Source organism: Arachis hypogaea, chromosome 3, assembly GCF_003086295.3.
Source record: "Arachis hypogaea cultivar Tifrunner chromosome 3, arahy.Tifrunner.gnm2.J5K5, whole genome shotgun sequence".
Classification (NCBI taxonomy): domain Eukaryota; kingdom Viridiplantae; phylum Streptophyta; class Magnoliopsida; order Fabales; family Fabaceae; genus Arachis; species Arachis hypogaea.
Genome location: NC_092038.1, coordinates 942,846 through 967,144, shown reverse-complemented (window position 1 = coordinate 967,144; position 24,299 = coordinate 942,846). Strand labels below are relative to the sequence as shown.

At 31.7% G+C, this 24,299-nt stretch overlaps 4 protein-coding genes across 30 annotated transcripts; 3 read left to right on the top strand and 1 right to left on the bottom strand.

Annotated features, from left to right (window-relative positions):
* Nucleotides 1-1,085: 1,085 nt before the first annotated feature.
* Nucleotides 1,086-3,435, bottom strand: LOC112785433 (probable glucuronoxylan glucuronosyltransferase IRX7). The gene is made up of 3 exons (XM_025828904.3): nucleotides 2,364-3,435; nucleotides 2,038-2,288; nucleotides 1,086-1,796 (listed from the first exon to the last, which is right to left on the bottom strand). The coding sequence occupies exons 1-3, from the start codon at nucleotides 2,916-2,918 to the stop codon at nucleotides 1,316-1,318; spliced, it is 1,287 nt and encodes a 428-aa protein (XP_025684689.1). The 5' UTR covers nucleotides 2,919-3,435; the 3' UTR covers nucleotides 1,086-1,315.
* Nucleotides 3,436-10,179: 6,744 nt separating this feature from the next.
* On the top strand, nucleotides 10,180-12,199 carry LOC112785420 (protein NUCLEAR FUSION DEFECTIVE 4). 2 transcript variants are annotated; one of them, XM_025828895.3, is made up of 2 exons: nucleotides 10,180-11,415; nucleotides 11,531-11,669. In XM_025828895.3, the coding sequence occupies exons 1-2, from the start codon at nucleotides 10,249-10,251 to the stop codon at nucleotides 11,531-11,533; spliced, it is 1,170 nt and encodes a 389-aa protein (XP_025684680.1). In that variant the 5' UTR covers nucleotides 10,180-10,248; the 3' UTR covers nucleotides 11,534-11,669. The 2 variants fall into 2 exon arrangements, with proteins under 2 accessions (XP_025684680.1, XP_025684674.1); XM_025828889.3 differs by having other exon boundaries at nucleotides 10,180-12,199.
* Nucleotides 12,200-12,618: 419 nt separating this feature from the next.
* On the top strand, nucleotides 12,619-21,233 carry LOC112785316 (uncharacterized). Of its 26 annotated transcripts, none has more exons than XM_025828822.2 (16): nucleotides 12,619-13,157; nucleotides 14,761-14,946; nucleotides 15,795-15,836; nucleotides 17,366-17,458; nucleotides 17,650-17,842; nucleotides 18,016-18,078; nucleotides 18,190-18,295; nucleotides 18,425-18,529; nucleotides 18,622-18,698; nucleotides 18,837-18,954; nucleotides 19,058-19,130; nucleotides 19,529-19,720; nucleotides 20,077-20,194; nucleotides 20,484-20,708; nucleotides 20,791-20,852; nucleotides 20,986-21,233. In XM_025828822.2, the coding sequence occupies exons 4-15, from the start codon at nucleotides 17,382-17,384 to the stop codon at nucleotides 20,836-20,838; spliced, it is 1,395 nt and encodes a 464-aa protein (XP_025684607.1). In that variant the 5' UTR covers nucleotides 12,619-13,157; nucleotides 14,761-14,946; nucleotides 15,795-15,836; nucleotides 17,366-17,381; the 3' UTR covers nucleotides 20,839-20,852; nucleotides 20,986-21,233. The 26 variants fall into 26 exon arrangements, with proteins under 26 accessions (XP_025684607.1, XP_072081326.1, XP_025684631.1 ...); XM_025828828.3 differs by having other exon boundaries at nucleotides 12,634-13,157; nucleotides 17,366-17,444; nucleotides 20,472-20,708; XM_025828782.3 differs by having other exon boundaries at nucleotides 12,634-13,157; nucleotides 20,472-20,708.
* Nucleotides 21,234-21,703: 470 nt separating this feature from the next.
* LOC112785411 (uncharacterized) lies at nucleotides 21,704-23,178 on the top strand. Its single transcript, XM_025828884.3, has 7 exons — nucleotides 21,704-21,968; nucleotides 22,047-22,084; nucleotides 22,152-22,260; nucleotides 22,352-22,375; nucleotides 22,465-22,567; nucleotides 22,668-22,701; nucleotides 22,799-23,178. Exons 1-7 carry the CDS (start codon nucleotides 21,819-21,821, stop codon nucleotides 23,031-23,033), a joined length of 693 nt encoding a protein of 230 aa, XP_025684669.1. The 5' UTR covers nucleotides 21,704-21,818; the 3' UTR covers nucleotides 23,034-23,178.
* Nucleotides 23,179-24,299: the final 1,121 nt, after the last annotated feature.

The following is a 24,299-nucleotide window of genomic DNA, read 5'->3' as shown; positions in this document are numbered from 1 at the left end:
TAAGTTATATTTAAGGGGTGACGAATGAATTGCTGTAATATAGGCGTACATATATTGAGGCCCAATTGGTTTTTGAACTAGGAGGCCCAGATTTAAAAGACTACACTTTTTAAGCAAGCTCCCTGTAAAAGGGCTTAAACCACTAAAGTTCAATGTTCTCTAGTCACCCACAATTGAGTCCAAATACTCTGTAAAATTTGATCCAAAGACCAAAACAAAACTTCACATTGCTTCGCTCTTTTATTACCTTAGCCTTTTCAAAATGTCCCCCAAAAACCATGAAGACCATCTCACTTGCAACGTGATTGGGGTTTGAAAATCAAATGATGGAGGAGATATGAAAACAAAAATTGAATATCATTAGAAGGGTTATGCTATGTGTTTACTAAAATTAGTTATTAGTATAAAATACATATTTAAATATAAATATATATTAAAAATAAATTAAACTACATATATATTTATACACAAATATATTAGTTATTAATTTTAGGGTAGGAATAGTATTTTTCTCGTTAAAAATAACTCTAGCTCATAAAAGACAAAAGTGTAGACACAATGTTAGCTAGTAAAAATAATTAATTAATTAAGTTTAGACGAAAAGAAACAAAATTAGCCTCGACTCTTGTGTACTTTCTTCTAACACAGAAGGATTCGAATTTCGTAAGACTGTCTTTCGACATTGGAAGTTGTGCAACTGCAACAGTTGCTGTCCACACTACCACTCGTGACCAACTTTATTTCTCCTTTAATTTTTTACCATCCAATTAGTAGATATTATTACCTAATAGAACATGCATAAAGTACGATAAAGAAATAATTAAGTACGTCTTATCCATTATAAGCAAGCAAATTAATCACCATTCTCGAGAAAAAAACAAGCTAAAAGTTTTTTGTTAGCTGGATTTAGCAGAGAATATAGCAGCACGCCAAGACAATGAAACATAAATAATTTCCCCCCACAATCTCAAAAACCATGTGCTTCTATCTCCATACTTCTGACACACACCCCACACTAATCATTTCACTCTCTACATTCCTAAGAGATTATTCTTTATCTAATAACTGAATAACACATCAATAAATAATCACAAAACTCAAATTAATTAATTGTATTGTATATATCCTCTTCCTATTTACATCAAAAAATGATTATACAAAACAAAACTATGCCTAAAAATACATGGTTAATTATTTATTATTATTGTTTTCTGTTTTGAATAAAGAAGAGTGTGTATGCCGCGTTGGAAAAATCCACGGTGTGCCGCATGTGCGTGTGTGGAAAGAAAACTTTGGCATCCAAAATCTTGACCCACTACGTGGCAAAATCTAATTGGCGGGAAACTCTGGAGCTTCTTAGGGACCTATCAAGCTTCTCGCTCAATGAACGCAAAACCTGCCACGTGGCATCGCCTTCATGGACCCTCTCGTTGAATAAAAGTGCCTTCTTAGTCATCGGGTCCCACAGGTTCCTCTGAATATCGCTGAGGTTCGTCGCCGCCACGCGCTCAAGTATCTCCGCCAGTTTCCCGACGTCGCGCTCCGCCACCGTCAGTGATATCTCCGGCCATCTCACGGCGGATGAGAACGGTAATCGGATGCCGTCGGCTATGATGACCGGCACGCAGCCCAAGGCAACGGACTCAACCAGTCTTGGACTCCATGGGGCCCACCCCAACGGACATAAACAGAAAACCGAACGCGCGATTTCTGACTGGTAACCGGCAAATCTATGCCTCTGAAGGTAAAACCTCCGGTCACCGCTGAACTTTCGCCATATCATCGTTCGCACTTTCCTTCATGATCAAAAGATTGAGTTCATCAGTAAATAATAATAAGAATAATAAATTAATCATGTTAAAACTTAAAACGTACTTTAATTTGTAACTCGATCATGCAAATAAAATGAGTTAAAAGTCAATTTAGTATTTACATACCTAATAAAACCATGATTTATTACATTTTTTCAACTCAGATTAAGTCTTTGATTGGTGGGATTAATTAAATGCTAATTAAACGTTAATTAAATGTGATTACTTGCTATAATATCTTCCGCTAACATTCTTAGGATGGACCTCCATTTTGCCGCGGAAGAACACCCAAATATCTCGCTGCCAATTCGCCGGGAGCTTGTCGACGGTGGTCCGTAAACTCTCCGGCGACACGTACGGCGGTATGACGACGTTCTCAACCTCCTGACACGGGTGCTTATATGTCACGCCAAACGTCTGCAACACGATCGAGTTCCTCATTATCTCCGGCACGCCATCCGCAATCGCCACGTCCTCCTTCAAAACCAACCTTGCTAGTTAGTTAGTTAGTTAGAATTCTGTTACGAAAGGAAATAAGAGTAACTAACTCACGAGGGTGTGGAAGCAGGAGCCGAAATCGTGGGAAGCGACGAAGACATGGTCACGCCCATGGCTGCGGTTCCAGAAAGGGAAGCGATCGGAGATGAGTTTGACGGCGGAGGAGATAAGGGAGCGGGCGTGGCCTATGGCGGGGAAACCATTAACGGTGCTGAAGTTGCAAGAAACGTAGACGGGGACGAAGAAGAAGTCAGCGTCGTAAGGGTCAAAGGTTCTGACGTGGCTGGTCAACAAGGCACGGTGGATTGCAACCTCGGATGCAAACAAGTGCGTGCTGCACCTCTGGTTCGTCAACCAATCTGTGTTGAAGTTTGAAGGAAGATCATAAACAAACATCCTCAGATTCGACCATGGAGTTTCAAAGAGAGTTCTCTGGGGGGAGGGTTTTGTGTTGTGTGGTGGTTGTGATGGTGACGGTGGTGGTGGTGAAGTTGTGATGAGGTAGGAGGTGGAGAAGTAGAGAGAAAGAGAGAGGCAGAGGAGCCATTTGTAGAAGGAAGTGGTTTTGTTGGCACCATGGTTGTTGTGGTTGTAACTTTGGAGCTTCATCTTCTTCTTCTTCTTGTGTTATTCTCTGCCATGTCATGTCATTTAAGTTTAAATCCAAAGAGTTGAAGATGCAGAGAGGTTAATAAGTAGTTGAAAGGGTGCTTTCGGATTCTGGTTTTATGAAGAAGTGGAAATCAAGAAACACTCGCTCTCACCAACACACCACATAACCACTTGCTTTTTCTATCAACTAATAATCAAATTAATTAATTAATCGCCACCTCTCAATTTTTTATCAAAATAATAACAAGAAGAAAAAGCTTCAAATAAGTTTTTTTGGAAAAATATTAAAAATAATATTATGCATTTTTTAAAATTATTTAACATTTTTTAATAATGAGTAGTAGTAAAAATGAGGTAAGGGAGATTAATTGAGATTGAATGCAATAAATAGAAGAAATGAAAAAAAGGATGCGTTGATGTTTGAGAAGGTCACATGGGTAAGTGGTAGTGAATGATGGAACAGACAAGAACACTACTGTGGTGCTGGGCGACTGTCTCGGTTTCCATGCATTGCAGCTTTTCAGTTCCACTCTCAGCTTATTTTATTACGGAGAATGCTAGGTAAACAATGACCATCTTGAACAACATGAATAATCACTAATAAAATAAAAATACATTACTCTCTAATTTAACACTATTAATTAAATTTACTATTTTAATTATATTAATTCACATTATTCACGTATTATTCAAAAAAATTGTTAGTTACTTATACTTTTCTTTTTTACTATTTTCTGTCACCTATAATATCAGGGTTATACCAATTTTCATCTGTGCATTGCATTTGCCTTTCGCTCCAATCAAATCTTGTGTCTCTATTGTATTTTGAGGATAACTTTCTCTTAATATGCTTTGTTTGCAATGGTTAATTAATTAAAATAGTACCTAGCTAACTAAACCCAACCTAATTTCAATTCATGCATTTTGAAACCTTTATCTAATCATATTTTAATTGCATCGTTTTAGTTAAATATATCACTTAGTCTTATTTCATTGTAAGCAATTTAGGCTAGTCAACTAATTTTAGTTTATTAATTCAGTTAAATAAATAATAAAAAATTTAAATTTTATCTTGTATATATAATAATTCATTAATTAACCACAAACTACTCTTAAATAAGACTAGTTTTAAAGTTTGAATTCAGTAATCCTACCTTCTTGAATTAAAACTGAAGATTCGATCTTATGTATTCAAATATATCTTTACAATTAGATTAATTAAGATTTAAGTCAAGTTCATAATTTGAAAAGGGATTTCTTATATGTACATTTAGGGAAGCTACTCTTATTTATTTTTAAAGAAAGCTATAATTATTGAACCTTTATTTTTTGTATGCTTTTTCCATGTATATTTTGGTCATATTTCATTCGTAGCTTAACATAAATAATTGCCCAGTTACGTGAATATTACAAATCCTATCACTTCGATCTTTATCAATAGATGGAAACTTGAAGATTGTGACAATTTGTCTCAAGTATTTCAAGGCAATAATATCAGTAGTCAACAAAAATAAATAAATTTTCATGAGTCATTTCAAATAATGTTAATGCGATTATATAATAAATTAAATGTCCCCTTTTTCTTTTCAATTAAGTTAGTATATATAAATAATTAAAATGTTAAGAGAATTACCAAAAAAAAAATAGTCTTGAAAATGTGTTAACTCCTGAATTTACATATACATGCATTCAATTTGAAGAAAAATAATAGTTTTTGAATGGATAAAGTGCATAATATTATTTTAATTATAGTTACCAATAAAGTGTGATATTCCATTTCCCAGCCAGTAAGTAGCGGCCACAATAATATATGGATGGTTCGTTATCATATAATAATTGATAGATAATATTGTAATAAGAGTATGGGATAAGCTAAAGGGAGAGTATGGTGCAGAATTTTTCCATATAATCAAAAGTCACGTACGTACACGACAAGCAAGCAACGATTTTATGTTCTAGCTAGTAACACGTAAATTTTGGGGGAAGAAAAAAAAATGAGAGATATGAATTGGAAGAATAGTTCAAATTAAATGGTTTTGGATGGGATCAAAAGGCTTTTTAAGATTTAAATTATCAAAAGCATTCAGCACTATATGAAGTTGACATATGCTAACCATTTTATTTCACCGGCCAAACTAATTGGTTTATTTTAGAGTAAACTAATAATTTTTAGAGTATTTCCAGATAACTAATTATCTAAGTGTATAATATGTACAATAAATTAAATCTTTGGTCCAATATAAATAAAATAAACATCATCCACATTATTTAGAATAATCATCTGGGTGGATAATAAACATCTCATATCATGAAATCACTTATCTCAAAAACTTAAACTGATTTTGGAATTCACAAATGATCGAACTCGTAACCTTTCGAATTTAGAGCTCTGATACCATATCATGAAACCACTCATCTCAAAAATTTAAGCTGATAAAAAAATATAACACTAATAATTATATCTCTAATACTAAATCGAATATTTCTAAATCTCCATTGTATAAAATTTCTATTAACTCTCCCTCTCATTTTTATCACTCTCGGGAGATTAATTAGGTGGGTGTAATTATAGTAAAATATTACTATACACAGTTTTTTAAGTATGGTATGAAAAATAAGAAAAATAATTATTCAGTTTTTCAGAAACTATTTGTCAAAACAAAAAGTTTAAAGATACGTAAGGTTTATGTTTTTATTTTTAGTATGTATTTTGTAAATCTTATTTTCTCTTTTTACCTTTTATTTTTTATTTTTTTTACAAAATTTAAAAAATAAAAACACAAATCAAACATACTCTAAGTTTTTTAATGTTACATTTTTGTTGAAGATATAAATATGGTAAAATATTTAGTAAATGAACAACAACAACAACAACAACAATAATAATAATAATAATAATAATAATAATAATAATAATAATAATAATAATAATAATAATAATAATAGTTAAACTAGTATATATATTACTCATTGTTTGTATAGGTATATTATTAGTAAAGAATGAGGCAGCAATTTGTTTGTGACTTTAAGTCAAAGGCAATAGGATTAGTATGCATCACCTAAAATGAAATTTTGATAAAGACATTATTTGCTAAATGTGATGGCATTGGTGGAAATTTTTTTTGTTGGGATTTTTGGTCAGATAAGAATACATTATTACTTATTTGAGCAGCCACCATCCATGGAGAGATTACGCAAAAATATTAATGCGTCTAGCCTACGTTGCCATCATTATATTTCCTTAATTTCTATAGTCACCAAATATATTGTGCCAATTACTATTATAGAAGAGTATTATTTGTATCACTGTTTTTATAGTTAAAAAGTATATATACTTTCGAAATATATACAAAAAATATTATAAAAGTGTGTGTATATAATTGATATTTCCTCTAGTACTATATATAGGAGGTGGCTGAAGAATAATAATAGAATATCATTATCTTATTTTTTTCAATTCTTTCTTCTTCTTCTTCTTCTTTTTCCTTGTTGATTAAGGAAACAAAAAATGACCAAGATAATAATACATATAAAAAGGTTTTAAAGACAGAAAACTTTGGTTAGATATGTTTCGAGCCACACAAGGTTTCATGGGCTGATTCAGCCTACTAATTAAACACTTGTCAACTTTCACTACAAAAAGAAAATTAAAGAAAAAAAAAAAGCTAAACAAGAATGACTAATATAAAGATTAAATTATATATATATATATATATATAAGAGTAAAAAGTTAAGATTCTTTCTCAAGCATTCGTCTTCTAAGTAGAACTGTTTTTTATATATTGATTGGTTCTCTAACGAAGAGTATAATCACACAAAAAACAAGACAATTCTTCTCTTAAAATGATGAAAATTAAAATCAATGAGTATCATTGTATCAATAATATCTAAACATATATACCTATATATATATATTAAGCACTTCATCAAGAAAGATCAACCGGTGTGGAATAATTAGAATAGGCATAATTCAACTAATGATTGTTGATAAAATATGTGAAAATTCAGGTGTAGTTGACTTCACGTGAAATTAATAGTTGAAAGTCGTTAGATGAAAATTTAATCAAATCAGTTAAATCATCTAACGGCTCTCAGCTATTAACTTTACGTGAAGTCGACTGCACTTGAGTTTCCACCATAAAATATACATATAAGGAGTAAAATAATTTTATTTATATATCTTAAATTTTCTAAATCGTTAATTCTAAATTTAAATTCTAAAATTAATTAATATTTTCTAATAAAAAATTAGTTTCTTATATTTTTTTAGATATAAAATGTAAGTCGATCTAATATCTCATATATATTATATTATATATGTTCACACATAATAAAACTCCACATCTAATAATATAAGTGGCCAAATCTCATAAACCATGATTGCATTATTGATTGTTGGTATTCTCTTTTGCGAAGTATGGGGTGGGGTAATGGTAAGGTACCAATCACATTATATAGCCTCAAACACTTTCCCCTTCCACATTCATGTTAGAACCTTTTTTTTTTTGTAAATAAAAAATGCTTTCTTTTCAGTTTATTAGATTTTAGCATCATGACAACAAACATATGCATTCACTAATAATAGTCTTTTATCGGAGACAATAATTTAAAATTATTTTATTTAAATTTAATATTTATAATTATATATATATATTACATTTAATATTACTGGTTTATTATAACGATAATTAATGAATATAAAATAAAAGAATTTTAAACTAATTTGAACAGTTTTTTATTATTTCAAACATTTTGTTTCTTTAATTTGTGTATTTTATATCATCCGCGTAGCATTGCTTAGGATTCCCTTTAATTTTACTATTTTAGTTTGCTGAAAATTTTGAAACATCTCTTTTCGTGTTCAACCAATAATATAAGGCATCAATGCAACTATATATGCAACAGAATTTATAAATGTTTTATTATAATCTTCTCCAATACGTAGGTCGTTTTCCCTTAATTCATTTGATTTGGTTTTGGGTCTTTGGGTCAATCTAAAATTCACACAAATAAATATGACCCAAAATCTTACCAATATATATATATATATATATATATATATATATATATATATATATATATATATATATATAAATTATAAACATTCACAGTTTGTTGTCAATCATCAATCTTCACTTATCTTTTTTATCTCTTTCCGACTTCCGACCTAAATTTATGGTCTCCGGCCCAATATTTCATCAAATAAACTTACAATCACATAATTCAATATACATAATATTATATATATAGTCATCAAATTAAATTTATACATTTTATATATAAATATTAAATTAAAAAATTAGTTACTTTTAATAATGTAATAATACATGATTCATTATTTATGAAAACTCTTTTACCCTTTCAATATAAAAAAACAAAAACAAAAAAATCAATGTGAATATTTACCTCACCATACTATGAGTCTATTTTACAAACTTGTTTATTTTGGATGGCAGGCATGGCTTATATATTAATTAAGTTGACTATTTGCTATATATATATTGGTCAAGAAATGGTAGGTGCATTATTTAATTATTCATTAAGACGTGTGAAATATTGGCATATATGGTTAGCCCCTCTAATAAATTAAAACCGTATGTAAGTTTACCATTTCCACGCATTAAAGGGGGAAAAAAAAACAACCTGCAAATTAATTATATATATATATATATATATATATATATATATATATATATATATATATATATATATATATATATATGTGCTAACATACACGTTTTGATTAAAATACAAATTAAAGTAAACTTTCAATCTCATTTTTTCATATGAAATATACTATTCTATATATACAAAATTCAGATGAAATAATTAATTTACCATTTTTTTTAAATGATTATGATGTGTTTTATATAATAGACTTTTCTACACATACAATTTCACACTACTACAAATAATTTTTATATAATTTGTGCATTTACCAATTCAATATTCCTCAAATCAAAATCAAACGAACATAATATATGGACTGACCCTACTTCATTGAGGAGTGAGCTGTGTTATTATAGGAATGAGTTGTTAAACACAGGGATAGAAAATAAATATAGAAAGAATAAGGGGTTGCATTCCCTATCCTTAAAGTTAGAATATAATGATCCTTATTATTTATTGAAAAATAAAAATTAAAGTTCAATGAAAAAAATTTGTCTTTGCATTGCTTGTGGAAACATGTATATTCTTTTTAAATTATGCTAGGTGTACACTAAAATTAGTCATTAATTACATCAAATTAATCATTAAAATTAGATATTAATATAAAATATATATTAGAATATAAATACACATTAAAAATAAATTAAACCACACATGTATTTATACATAAATACATTGATGACTGATTTTAATAGCTAATTTTAGTGTACAAATAACATTTTTAATTTTTTTAAAGCCGAGAAATTGGAATATAAATTATATTCTTTCTAATTTTCAAATGTTAGATAATAAGATTACTAGTTTATGGCTTTGGTTTTTGTAAATTTTTTATTTCGTGGTTTTAATAAATAAAAAATTCATAAAAATAATTAAAATATTTAGTTAACATGCGTGTTAAAAACACATAATAAGATTACTATTAATATAAAATTTTAAATATTTTTTGTTTAATAAACACAAAATAAATATAAAATAAATGCATTCAAAACTTAAATTTTTTATATTTTTAATATATTTTTTTTGTTTTATAATTTTAACATATGTCCTAAAAGTACATAATAGATAAACCCATAATTAAAAGTAATCCATACTATCGTCTCATACTTCATGCATGCATATCAATTTCACATTTATAATTTAAAGTATAATAAAAAATGAGAGTAAAAATATATTTGGCTTACTTTATTTTTTTAATTATATATGTAATATTTAATAATTAATTTTACACAATAAAACAAATCCGTTTTTGTCTTTTTGGTATTTTTGTTTGTTATATGTCTCATATATCCTAGAATTCATACTAACCAACCTAGCGAGTTACAACTTACAAGTTACTTTTTAACCATCATTTTCCATTTATAATAATAAACTAAATACCTCATGAATCTAAAAATAACATCCAACATACTCCTCTTAATTATTACTTCAAAAGTAATTAACAAGCAATAATTATAAACTGACTAATTACCCATAATTGGTTCATAATTCATTACTAGCAACTAACTACTATTACAACATACAATGCATGCATACATGGTTAATTCATTGATCATTTTTGTTAATATAACACTCTTCCAACAACGTGAAAACAACTTAGTTACTCAAATTTTGTTTCAATATATAACACTGATTAATTTTGTGATCATAGTTCACAAAGATGATGGTGGCAAAGGATAATAATCACCAAGGGTATCATGGTAATTTCGCAAAGCAATTTCACAAGGGTAAATGGTTCATGGTGTTTGGTTCATCATTGATATTATCATGTGCTGGTGCCTCTTACATGTTTGGTATGTATTCAAAGGATCTTAAGGCAACATTAGGATATGACCAAACTACCCTCAACACAATAGGTTTCTTCAAGAACCTAGGTGCAAACAGTGGCATAATCTCAGGGCTAATTGCTGAAATTACACCAACATGGATGATTCTTCTCATTGGAGCTGTCACAAACTTTGTTGGTTACTTCATGGTTTGGCTCTCAATAACACAGAAGATTCCAAAGCCTGAGGTTTGGCAAATGTGTCTCTACTTTGTGATTGGAACACATTCTCAGAATTTTGCAGCAACATCAGTGATGATCTCATGTGTCAACACATTCCCTCTCAACAGAGGAATTGTTGTTGGATTCTTGCAGAGTTTTGTTGGTTTGAGTGCAGCTATAATCTCACAATTCCATAAGACTATTATTGCTTCTTGTTCAGTTCATTATTATTATCAAGATACAAGGTCTATTGTTCTTGCTCTTGCTGTTTTTCCAGCTATTGTGTCAATTCTCTTTGCATTCACAATTAGAGGCTTTGAGCCTTCAACACAATTCAATGACACTAGACCCTTTTTTCATTTCTTTTACATTGCCACTGGTCTTGCAACTTTCATCTTGGGTATCACCATTACTCACTTGTTTGAATGTCATCTTTCAAAGTTTGCATATCATTTGATTGCATTTCTAATGTTTCTGTTCTTGCTTGTCCTGCCTCTCTTTGTTGCCATAAGAGAGGATCTGTTCTTATGGAAACTTGCTGAGGCTGAGAGTGAGAATCTCAATGTCATCATTGAGAATCAAGAGAATGATAATAATAACAATAAGGCAGAGCCAACAACATCAACATCAATGTATTCTTGTTTTAAAAGCATATTGAATAAGCCTGAAAGAGGAGAAGATCACACAATATTACAAGCACTTTTAAGTGTTGACATGTTTCTGATATTCTTTGTTTCAATATGTGGGCTTGGTGCTAATTTGGCAGCAATTGACAACCTTGGACAGATTGGTGAATCTTTAGGGTACTCAAAGGTTAAAACTCAGTATTTTGTATCTCTAGTAAGTGTATGGAACTTCTTTGGGAGAGTTTTTTCTGGTTTTGCATCTGAGGCATTGTTAGGACTATACAAGTTACCTAGGCCATGGTTGGTAACAATTTCTCTATTCATCTCAGTGATTGGTCATGTTGCAATTGTGCTTAGCAATGACAGTGGACTATACATAGCAAGCTGCATAATTGGATTCTGCTTTGGTGCTCAAATTCCATTGATTTCTGCCACAATTTCTGAGATTTTTGGCCTAAAACACTATGGTGCATTGCTGAATTATTGGCACCTAGGGAGCCCTATAGGTTCTTATTTGATGAATGTGTTGGTTGGTGGGACCTTATATGATGCAGAGGCTAAGAACCAACTTAAGAAAATTGATCATAGTTTTAGTTTGAATGAGGAGCTGGGAGAATTAGTATGCTTTGGAATAGATTGTTATAATTTCACTTTTGTCATTTTTGCCACTATCATACTCTTAGGTGCCTTTGCTTCTCTTGTTTTGGTGAAGAGAACAAGTGAATTCTACAAGGGTGATATATACAAGAAGTTTAGAGAGAATCATAAACAACAACATATTGTATGGTTGTAGAATATAATTTGTATTCTCATGGTAGCTTAGGTAGTTTTTGTATGTATGTATGTATGTATTTAGAACCTAGCTAGGAGTAGTTTTTTATAAATATGCTACGACTTGGTTTTGTTGTGCATATCAAGATATCAAGATTCTTATCTTATGTTCATAAAATACAATTCCATGAACAAAGACAAGAGATGGAAAAAATTTATGTGAATAACCCCCCTTTCTTTTGATAATAAGTATTAGAACTATAAAAAAATAGTTTATTATGTTTTATAGAGTTTAATTTTAATGCATTAACAGTATAAAATATTTTACATAGTCGTCTAATTACATTCGTTTTTTATAACTATTTATGTAATTAATATAAAAAATAATTAATTTTTCTCATACAACGTTATTTATGTAATTCGCAGTTCTGAAAACCGGTTCGAACTGGCCGGTCAAACCGGTCGAACCGTGAACCGGACCAAAAAGCGATTCGGTCAATTAACAAAATTGCAAAATCTAAAAACGGAGTTAAACCGGTGAATCGGCCGGTAATCGGTCGGTCGAACCGAACCGTGATCCGGCCGGTTTTTTGGCGGCAACAAAACGCTACCGTTTTTTGCCTCTGAAACCCTAAATGGCTAAATCAGTTACCATATGTGCAAAGCAAATCCCTAATTGCCTTCTCTGCTTCTCATTCATCGAGCTTCACTGCTTCACTGAAGCTGCTTCAGAGGTGATTATGTGAAGTGAACTGAGAACGTTCAACGCCTCACTCTCACACGGGTCAAGCCACCGCCGTCGAGCCACCGCAGAGCCGTCGAGAACTGAGAACGCGCTAGCCTCTCTCTGTCTCTCACACTCAGTCCACAGCTCCTGGTCCTCCCTTACTTCCGTCCAGCCACCGCCTGCTATCGTCGCCGTCGGAACGTCCAGCTTCGAAGAGCCACCGCCTGCTTCCTCACCTCCCCTTCATCGCGCAGCAGCCGTCGCAACCTTCCTTCCTCTCCATCGCGCAGCCACCGGGCGAACGTGGAAGCCTCAGTCGCGCAGTCACTGTCCGTCGGCGCCAGCTCTGGTCCACTGCAGCCACTGCCTGTTCGAAGGCCGTTCGAAGCCCATTCGAAGGTGAAACTTGTCGTGGTGTCTTCCTCTTGCATGCTCTGTTCAAGGTTTCTAGCTTCTAGGTAATTTTTTTTTAACTATAATTGAATAATTTGTTGTTACTGTGAAGTTCTGTGAATTGTGAACCGTGAACTGTGAGCTATGTCTATGATTTAGATTTTTTATTTTTCTGTGAACTGTGAACTGAACTGTGAACTTTGTTGAATGATTGTTGAATAATTATGAATAATTATTGTTAGTTAAGTTGTGAATTTTGTTGTTGTAACTTGTTACTAGGTTGAATTATTATCGAATAATTTTGACTTATGAGATTATTGGGTTGGAATGATTTGCTGTGGGTTCTTGTGAACCTGTGATTTTGTTCTTGTTAATTCGTTAAATAGTTGTTGTGATTCTTGCAATTGAGATTATTGGGTTGTTTTGCACTTCTCACATTGTTAATTTGCTAAATTGTTGCTGTTATTGTGATTCTTCATTCTTGAGATTGAAATTGTCTTTGTTTTTTGTTATTGGGTTGCTGGATTTTCTATTTGGATTTTGTACTTGTTGGTTCGTTAAATTGTTGTGATTCTTGAAAGTTGAAATTGAGATTATTGGGTTGCTTTGTTCTTATCAAATTGTTAATTTGCTAATTTACTGGTGTTATTGTGATTCTTGAGATTGAGATTGTCTTTATTTTTTGTTATTGGGTTGCTGAATTTTCTATTCGGATTTTTTGTAATAATAATTGTTGAAACATTGATTAATTGTTGGTTCTAAACCTTGTTGTTGATTGCTTGAAGCATGATTAATTTTTGAAGCATTGATTGATTAATTGATTAGGGTAGGGTTGTGTTCTGTGGTTCCAAGATGAATATGATTGTTTTGCACTTTTGCTTTGCGATGCTTGCTGGTTGTTATTTGATCTCACCGCATTTCAGCATTTGATCAATGAAATGTTTTGCAAACATTCAGTTTTTGGTTTGCATTTCCATATATTGACTTGGATTTATACCTTACTAAAAGTTGTCCAACGGAATAAGTCAAGCTGATCTCATGAAAATTCCAAATGACTAATAAGATTGAATGACAAACTTGAGTCAATTGGATGTTGGCGTTTTATGTTTGGTTAGTTGTTTTTATTATTTGACTTTTGAGTTTGTATTTGAATGAGATCATAACATTATAGTTTATGTAGTACTTTTAATTTGGATGATAGTTTAAAGTTTATGTTAGAATATAATTATGTTTTAATATGTTTATTTATATTTTATTTATTATTTTATTATAAAACGGTTTTTTCGGTTTAACCGCGGTCGAAACGGTTGAACCTATGAACCAGTGAACCAGTAACTAGAGCGGTTCGATGACCGGTTCGGTTTTCAGAACCTTGACTAATTCGCACTATTCATCGACAGAAGAACATACATATCTATAATCTATCGTTTATTATCGGAATGACTAAATTAATTCGAACCGAATCACTATTTGAAATTTGAACTGTCAAAGCATCAGACCCGCCAAAAATTTAAAATTAAAAAAAGAAAAATGAAAACGGCGTCGTCAACCCCTCAAATGCCCTAATTTGATGACCCTCACCTGAAGCCCTAAACGTGTCTCTTCTCTGACGAGTCTCTTTCTCATCACACTCTCACTCACTCACTCACTCACTGTCTCGCACTCAAGCTCGTCGTCGCGCTCTATGTCGTCACCGCCGTCTCTCACTCACTCGCTGCCTTCCCTGCGCTCGTCTTCGCCGGCGGCAGAAGCAGACTGAACCAGCATCTGGTCCCTCGGCTGGTCACCTCTGTCTCTTCTTGCTTCAGCCGCCAGTTGGTCAGATTCCTTCACCGTCAGTTAGTCCCTGGGCAGGTCAGTTCCAACAAATTGCTCTGTTCTTTCTTTTTCAATTTCGTTGCTTTAAATCATCACTACACCTTGAATTTGTTGCTGAAAATATAACTGAGCTAATTTTTTTACTGCTGAAAATCATCACTTGTTGCTGAGTATCATAAGTGGTGGTTGAATTTGTAGCTGTCTTGCTGAAATAATACTTAGCTACATTTTTTGTTGCTGTAAATCATATTTGAAAGAAAAGTTTTTGTTACCATAGTTGAATTTGTTGTTGAAAATTATCAACGAGCTTTTGTTGCTAAACATATCACTGAGCTAATTTTTTTCCGCAGGAAAACATCACTGAGTTGAATTTGTTGCTATCTTGCTTAGATAATCACTTAGCTAAATTTTTTGTAGCGGCAAATTATTATAAATAAATTTGTTGATCAAAATTATCAATGAGCTGAATGTGTTGCTATAAGAATAGATTTAATTTTTAATATTAATTTATTTGATTCTTACATAGGCAGTATTAATTTGGTATAATTAGTTGAATTTAGTTTTTTGTTAGTTTGTTTTGTTAATCATTAACTTATATTGGTTTATTTTTTCTGTTTGTGTGTTTTTCTTTTTTTGCTATTTAGTTCTACTTTATGTAACTTCGAATCCTGCAAAATTAATTTTTCAATGGTTCTAGTTCCATAAATGGCTGAATAATATCATGAAAATATATCTAACATGATGAGAGAAATTTGAATGATAACAGCAAAATATAATAATGTAATCCAAAGACGAAATGCATCTTATATTTGGGTTTGGAGGATACATGCACTGATGCACCATAGACAGAGGCAAATAATTTAAGCTGGTCATATATTGTGCAGGTGGTGTTTTGTGGTTCCAGAATTTAACAGAGCTCTCTCAAGGTTATTCAGGGTTCATGTTTTCTGATTTTGATTGCCGGTCTGCACTATGGAATGAATTCTTTGATTCATATCCAATAAGTATTTAACCATAGACTAATATTATGATTATCTTCTGTTGTTTCACCGTTGTCTCCTTGCCTATTGAAGTAGCCATTCACAAAACTTGAAGCAGAATTTTTTTTCTACTTTCTTGTTTTAAATTACCAAGAATAGATTTTTGCGGATTTTGAAAATTGATGACAAACTTTAACATTGATATTGGATATTTCTTTTTGTTATTTGAATTTTGAATTTGTATTTGGATGAGATTATATCATTTTGAGAAAAAATCCTACACGGCTCTTGAAAATTAACTTAAAGGACAACGAGACTCTTAAAAAAAAAAAAAAACCCTTTTCGGCCCTTGATATTTACTCTTATGAGATTGATTAGCCCTTTGTTAATATTTTTTTTCTGTATTTACAGAATAAACTTACATAACATGTTAAACTGTTGATTTATTCATTAAGAACCAATTAGGATGAACAAATTCTTTCCTGTTGGGAATCTCGTTTTTTAATGATAATTGTTAATGCTTTTTAGCTTTTAGTTTATTTTTTTATTACCTTTTTAAAATACATTAACTAAATTTATAGTGTATAATTAAAAAATATTAGTAATTTTTAAATTATTTTTACTTATAAAATTAAGTCGAAAATATATTAGTGATTAACATGTTATATAAGTATGTTTTGAAGAGAGATCATTGAGACATTGATAGAAGGACTAACTAGTCTCGCAACATTAAATATTAAGAGCTGGAAAGGACATTTTTTTTGTTTGGGAGTCTCGTATATTGAAAAAATTATCAAAGGCTGAGTTGGATATTTACTCTAACATTTTCGTTGACATAGTACTTTTAATTTGGATAACAATTTAATTTTTATATTAGACTATAATTATATTTTAGTATATATATTTATTTATATTTTATTTATTATTTTATTATAAACGATTATTTCACTTTAGTCACCATCGATTTTCAAAACCTTGTATTAAAAATTGAATATATGCATTTTTTAAAAAAAATTATGGTATAAAATATAAGTTTTGAAAATTTTTCTTACTCTTATGAATTATTTTTTAAAAACACACACACAGATATATATACATATATATATAATTTCTCTAAAAACTATTTTATGAGAATTCAATGAATACGTATTATTACTTACATTATTCATTAAAAAAGCTAAAAAATATTTATGGGTTCGAGCTTAATACTTAGTAGTCATCTGACTTATTTCTGCTTTTTGCTAATTTATGTAAGATTCGATAAATAATATTCTAATTAAAGCAAAATTCAACAAATATAAACACATTTTCCCTCCAAAAAATCGTTTGGACCCGTTTTTCAAGCATAATATTAAAAAGATATAAAAGCCCATCAAAGATTGAAATTTGAAAGAGCATGCTTCTTCACTTTGCCACTTATTTCATTCAAACTCTCCTCTCTGCTAAGCTCAAACCCTATCAATCTTAACCTGCAGTTAACAAAGACCAACGATGGACGTCAACGACCCTTTAGATTTCGAGGTAGAGGATGAATTTCTCAAACCCCCGCCCAAGGTTAGCAATAGAAGGTACCCCTTTTCCCTCATCAAAGTTTTTATTTTTCACTTTTCATTTTTGTGGTTACGGGGGATTTTAGGGTTTAATAGTTTCTATTATCTAACTTCAAAAACCAAGTACATGATTTGATTTGGATTACTTAGGGTTGGGTCGGTAAATGTTGCTTACTACTAACTTAAGGAAAATTTTGAGTCTGAATTAGGAGGAAGAAGGTTATTGGGTTGGATGATCTTCTTACTGATCATTTAAGAGAACAGGAAAAGCTCAAAGAAGAACAGAATGAGCAGGAAAAGCCAAAGACAAAAAAGGCTAAGAAGGATGCAAGTTCCTATGATGATGATGAAGATCCCAGGGAAGCTTACTTGACAAAACTTGTTGAGAAGTGTGAAAATCAGGCAAAATAGTTTATTCCCCTTGTTCTTATTTTTGTAATGTTATTATTTTGCCTTTATTTCTTCATTGTCGATTACTATTTAGATTTTAATGATTTTATTCCACTTGGTGGGAAAAGTCTTGTTATTTTCATTGTTTGTCATTCATTAGCAATCACTTGGATTGTTCTGTGCAGTTGAAAGATTTTGGTGAAGAAGAAGATATTCCTCTCTGGGGAGTGAAAGTCTTTGGAGATAAGGTTATTATACTAACTCAATTCTCTGATATCATCTATCATCTATGTATGGCTTGCTGTTGGTTTTAAGCTTGGATGTATGAGAATAGGGATGTTTCTTTTCATGAGATGCAGAAAGCCTTTCCACCGCTGGAATTTCCTGAGCTTGGAAGCTGCAACCTTCTGCAGTCATTTTTGAACAGTGAGCTGAATTCAGTGGTGGAATTGGCAGCCGAAAAAGGTTGCTATGCCATTTTGTTTGTTCAGTCAGTATTTTTGGCACTTTTTGTCAACTCATAGGCCATTTCCTTTTAGAATTGCAAAATACCAAGTAGTGCCTGATTTAAGTCAGGATGCTGCGTTGTTTCAGGTGATAACTTTCTTGAAGGATTGCTCATCAATGGTTGGCTTCCAAAATTAGCATTCCTCTGTGGTCATATAGAAAAACCAGTAGCCATTTGGTCCTTCAACACAAGTGAGTGAAAGTTTAGTCTCATGTTATGTTGTTACCAGCTTTAAGCATAGCAGTAATATTGTCACTCATCTATTTTTGTTTTGTTTGTTCAGTGTTATATTCATCAAATGAAGAGCTTCGAAACTCATCCTCTGACTTTTGGTGTGCAGTTCTCTCTTCTAGAAAAGAGGTAAAGACATGTTTGTTATGTTTTCTTTTGGTAATGATAGATGATGGTTGTAGCAGTAACAATTTTGACTGAGCATGTTTCGTTTAAATCTATTTTCAATTGATTCTTTAGTATTAAATACAGAATCATTATTTTTAGGTTGATCAATTGCCTGTCAAAATTGGTTGGTTTCCTGAGTACTCAGATTTGAGAACAGCTCTTGACACTTATGGGTTTCTTTTTGAATTTTCATCCAGTGGTGAACCCAAAGATTTAGGTAACTATGTTGAGATATTTGCAGTATTTCAAGTGTAACAACAAAGACATTGCTACATATATTTATTTCCATCCTTCTAAGAAAATCTGTCTCTGTCTCCTAGATTCTGACACTGGAGAACCACTCCAAAATATTAGAGCCTGGCTCAAATTTGTCACTGCTTGTTGTCTAATACGGTAAGCCACAACAATGTGTCTACTTAGACGATCATGTGATTTGATTTTCTGTTACTTTATTACCTTTGGCACACTTAAAGAATTGGCTTAAAGAATAGAAGGATTAAGTGTTTACTAATGACTTCTGGCGTATCATAGTTTTTTTACCATCACTGATGTATAATTACCGTAGTGATTTGTGATTAAGTGTTTATTTGAAACTTCAGTATATATTTTGCACATTTAAGGTGTAAATCCTTATTACTTTAAGCTCTTTTATTAATGTGTTTTTGACTGGTGGTGTGTTATGATTCATGATTCAAAAATTAGACAAATGATTTTGGGACTTGATTTATGATTTGACATCCTTGTTTGTTGATGTGACAATGTCAACTTACGCCTTTTTATTCTCACTGCAGGAGTAAAAGACCAGTATTTTCTGTTGTAGAAGCTGAAGAACTCATTGAAATTATTATATGTCTATTTCTAGATCGCCAGTTTCAAGGTTTATTAGTGCTTTTGAATGATTGCGTAGAAGCAATTGTCAATTACTTCACAGACCAGGAATGGCATTCAAGTTGTGAGAACATAGCAAAATTCATTGCTTCCAGGTTGTTATTACTTTTTAGAACCAGTAATAATAATTCAGTGTAGTTCTTGAACTATGAACTTAGTAGCTTTACTTATCTACCCAATTGTAGCTTTGTTTAATGCTGGATAATTAAACTTAATATGAAGTGATTGTCATCTCTGGAAGTTGGACCAAACAATATTATATTCTAAATGTTAATTCTTAGTGCTGAGAGATTTATACATTCTGAATTTCTGTATGTGGTAATCATCAATGAAATCAGTTAGCATTAATTAGTGCGAACTGTAAATAAACAAGCTGAAGTGTATTTTAGTGCTTGCCCAGTTACTTTATCTTCGCTTCCTTTCTCTTATTCTAACTGGCTTGGACGTGCAGAGTCTCAAAGGATTTGAATTGCATCCAATCTGTTGAGTGCATACCGGTAGCTAGCTCCCGTTGTAAGCAACTTAAGAGTGCCGTAGCGTATCAGAACCTACTTTCCTGTTTTGATGGAGTATGTTGCTTCCCCTTTTACCACTCAGTTGTGTTCTGCTTATGCATGTTTCCATAGACTATTACCTGTTTCAATATTTTCCACCAGTTTAATTTCCAAATTATCATATATGTGCAATTTTTTTTAATGCATTCTTTGATCATTGGTCAATATCATTGCAAAATCAAAATGTACTCTCATAACTCAACAGTTATCACTACAAAATTAATTGCATTCATATCTCAAAAATCTGGATACAGGCTTGTATCTTAGCTTTTTGAAAGTTAGCTTGATACAGTTTTTGTGTCAGGCCCACAATGGAGAAGACATCCTGAGATTGCTTAGGGCAATTAACTTCAAAGACAAAAGTTGCGATTTCTTCAAGATGTACATTCACCTAGTTTTGACAGAGAACTGGGTTTTGTCCAACTCATTAATCGAAGACAATCCAGTAATCTATGAAATGTTCTGTCTTTTTCTAAGACAATGCTCTAGCTTGATTTCAGCATCGGACCTACGATCATATGCGTCAAAGGTGAACGAAATGTCTTTCTTATTATCAACCTGTGGTTTGATTGCAGCGTGATCAAATTCAAAGAAATGATTTTGTTATACAGGTTCGTCATAGGGCCGCATATCTTATGCACTTCTCCATCTACAAGTAGTTGGTTTCTTTCTGGTATGTATTGTACAGTATACTATTCACTTCATGGATAAACCTCAACACTATAAACAGAGTTGTTCATGTTGAGAGATAAAGACATGAATTTTTTTTGGTGTCATTGTTTCTCATAACATTCTTTCTTGTGTAGCCTTAAATGACCATATTTTGAAGGGTGAGAGTTTGCAAGATTGAAGTGGCATGGCTTCTGCAACCTTATTTTGACCGAGATTCTTCAGAGTCCCGGATATTTTTGCTTCTTGTTGGGTGGCATGAATCAATATCTAAGATATAAGTAGCTGACAATTATGAATTATCTACCTTTTATCCAATTTCCTTTTGTTAAATGCCATGCGTTTGTAAAATCCATTGTATATCAATCAAATTCTTTTATCCAAAGCTACATCTCACGTTGCATTTCTTTGTCTGAGTTGGCAAAAATCAAAGTAAGAAATTATAAGAAAAAATGAAAAATTTAAAAATGGATATCAAATCCAAATGAGACTGCGCTTTATAATATTGATTTATAGTGCGGAATTCTACTACATTTTAAAGCAAGGAGTGGAGTGTTTTTTTATAATTATTTTTCTATTAAAGATAAAAGAAAAAGAAAAAACAAAAAATAAATATTTTAAATTCTAAATTTGAATTATTCATATAAAATATAATAATAGAGAGATTTATTTAATTAATAAGTACATCATTTTTTATTTAGTGAAGAGGGTGTTTAAGAATAAACTATTTATAGAAGACTTTTGAGAAGGAAAATACAAAACGACTCACGTTAAAAAAAAAATAAAAACGAGAATAATAACGAGAGAGAATCTAACGGTGGAAAATAAAAAAAAAAAAAAAACGTAACTAAGGGAGGTCGGAGCGCTTTGAAGTATTTGAAATTAGGTTCGGTAAACCGTTGGGGTACCAAACCGAACCCTCGTTTCCGTTCTTCTTTTCTCTTTCCCACATCTTCTTTGTGTCTGAAAAATGGCGAAGAAATCTTCCATTGGAATCGGTACTTTGATGCGTAAGAAGCTTTCTGATATCACTAACAACTCTGACTCTCAACACAACCTACTTCCTCTAACACTTCCCGCCATCGACGCCGATATCCCTTCCATTCAACAACTCCTCACTGTAACTCAATTAACACTTGTTCAAATTCTTCTCCCTTCCTTTGTTTAGTTCCTAACTTACTTTGTTCATTGAATGCAGGAAAGAACGCAGTTAATACAACTCATTGCAGAGAAAGAGTATCCTCTCTCATCGTAATTTCAAACTGTTTGTTATTTATTGTTTCCTTGATTGCGAATTGAACAGAGAATTGATAGAATCTAGCGGAGCTGAGTTGAGAAGAATGCAAGCCGATATCAAGAAACTCCAACTCCAAAATCGGAACCTTGCTCAGTCTAACAGCTTAATGTTAGCGGTTAGTTCGTTCAGCGTTTCGTTCCTTTCGTTGTTCTTGTCCTCCGATTTGATAATGGTGATTGATGATTCTGTTATGTTAATTTTTGCAGGAGCTTAATTTGGGAAGGGATAAGGTAAGCATTCGTATGAGTTCATCACTGCACTCTTAATTTCAGAAATGCAAATTGTTTTGTTAATTTCGATTCGATGCGTTTCGTTTCAGAGAAAAATATTGCAACATGAGATTTCATGCAGATCTACTTTAATCAAAGCAAATGCCCTAAAAGCTGGTAGTAACGATGAAGGAAGACGCAAAAGAAGTAGATGTAAATTCTTGGATTTAATTTCTTCATCTAAATATATTATTATTATTATTATTCTTGTGGATTTTAATTTTAAGCTTTGTTATTATATCAAACCTTGCAGCTATTGGTTCTGAAAAGGTTAAAGACAATAATAGGTTAGTTCGTTCACTCTTCAACAGGAACATGTCAATTGAACAATTGAGAGAGAGAGATAAGTTCATAATTGATAATTTCTTCTTTTGTTATTTGCAGAAGACGATCGAGAAGACATTCGGCTTTCGTGGAAACACATGAACACGAAGCTTCAGAGAATTTGTTTGAGATAGAGGATACAATAATGGTGCATCCTTGTTCAGCAGGAGAAAGATCAAAGTTAAGAAATGAAGCTCCAAGAAGTTCTTTTGGAAGACCATTGAGAAGAGCAGCAGAGAAGGTTCAATCTTACAAGGAAGTTCCTTTAAATGCCAAAATGCGAAGACTAGAATAATGAATGAACCAAATCAAAGTGGTACTGTGGTAGAACTCTTAGCTGTGTTCATGTTTATTTGAGTATGTTGTATCTTGTGTTATTTTGTTGTAATCTCGATGCTATTTTTTTTATTAAATGAGACAAAATTACTCTTTGATGATTATCATGGATTTTGAAAGTTTGATTAAGAATTTATTTAACTCAATTATACATATTAAACCCTACATAAATAGAAAAAACCACAATTCTTGTCCAAGGTTTGATGTTGGTCATTAGTTCTGACTAGTTCAGTGTCATATATTATTGTTGAATCCTATGATGTAAGATTTAATGTAGGACATTCTTATTAGTTCTTACTAGTCATAAATTTTGGCTGAATGTTGGGTTTTTTTTTTTTTGGTCAAGTGGCTGACTGTTGGGTTGAATCGGGCAAAAAAGTTATCTTAAAGAGTACCTATTGGACCTCAGCACTCAAAGCCCATTCAGTTCTAATGACATCGTTAAAACGAAAAAATTGGCCCAAGTCCAAAAAAAAACGAAAACATTGGCCATGACCAAAAACAAGATAGCATGAATAACGAAAGCCAATGTATGTTACTAAACATGGAGACAATTCATGACAAAAAGAAAGAAAGAAATAAACATGGACACAATTGTAAAAGTCAAAAGAAACTCAAAATTAAAAATTGGATTTAATTGCACAAAGTTAAATCAAGCCGCTAGGCATATTGTTAGGATTTTGCTGTGTTTTGTGTAAGATTATAAATTCAAATCACTACTCATATAGTATACTACAAGTAAAAGTGTTTAATTTCTCACAATATAAATTATGTTAAATATCTCATACATGCTAATATGAGATTAAACAATACTAATAAACTACTATTTTGCACGAATAATACATCAAAATGAATATCCAAAAAATCAAAGAAGATAACCGGAGAAATGATTTAGAGATTTAAAGGGTGATAAAGGCATGTGAACTTTTTCTTGACAAGTGATTTGTGACCAAATGAGGATTGTGCAGCCATGTGAATTGAGACTCATAGTCAATGCCACAATTCTTCCGTGCTGTGTGCTAGTAGGCATCATCCATGTTCTTTCATGGTCCAATAAACCTTTATGAACAAAGAAACCGTGTGGGTCCTCATCTCTTTCTAATATTATTTTGTTTTCTTTTCCATTTTTATATGCCTAATAACATTTATTATTTTATGATGTGTATTCCATTTATTATTTTACTAATACACTACTAACCCGGGAACCAAAACCACACACTTTTTT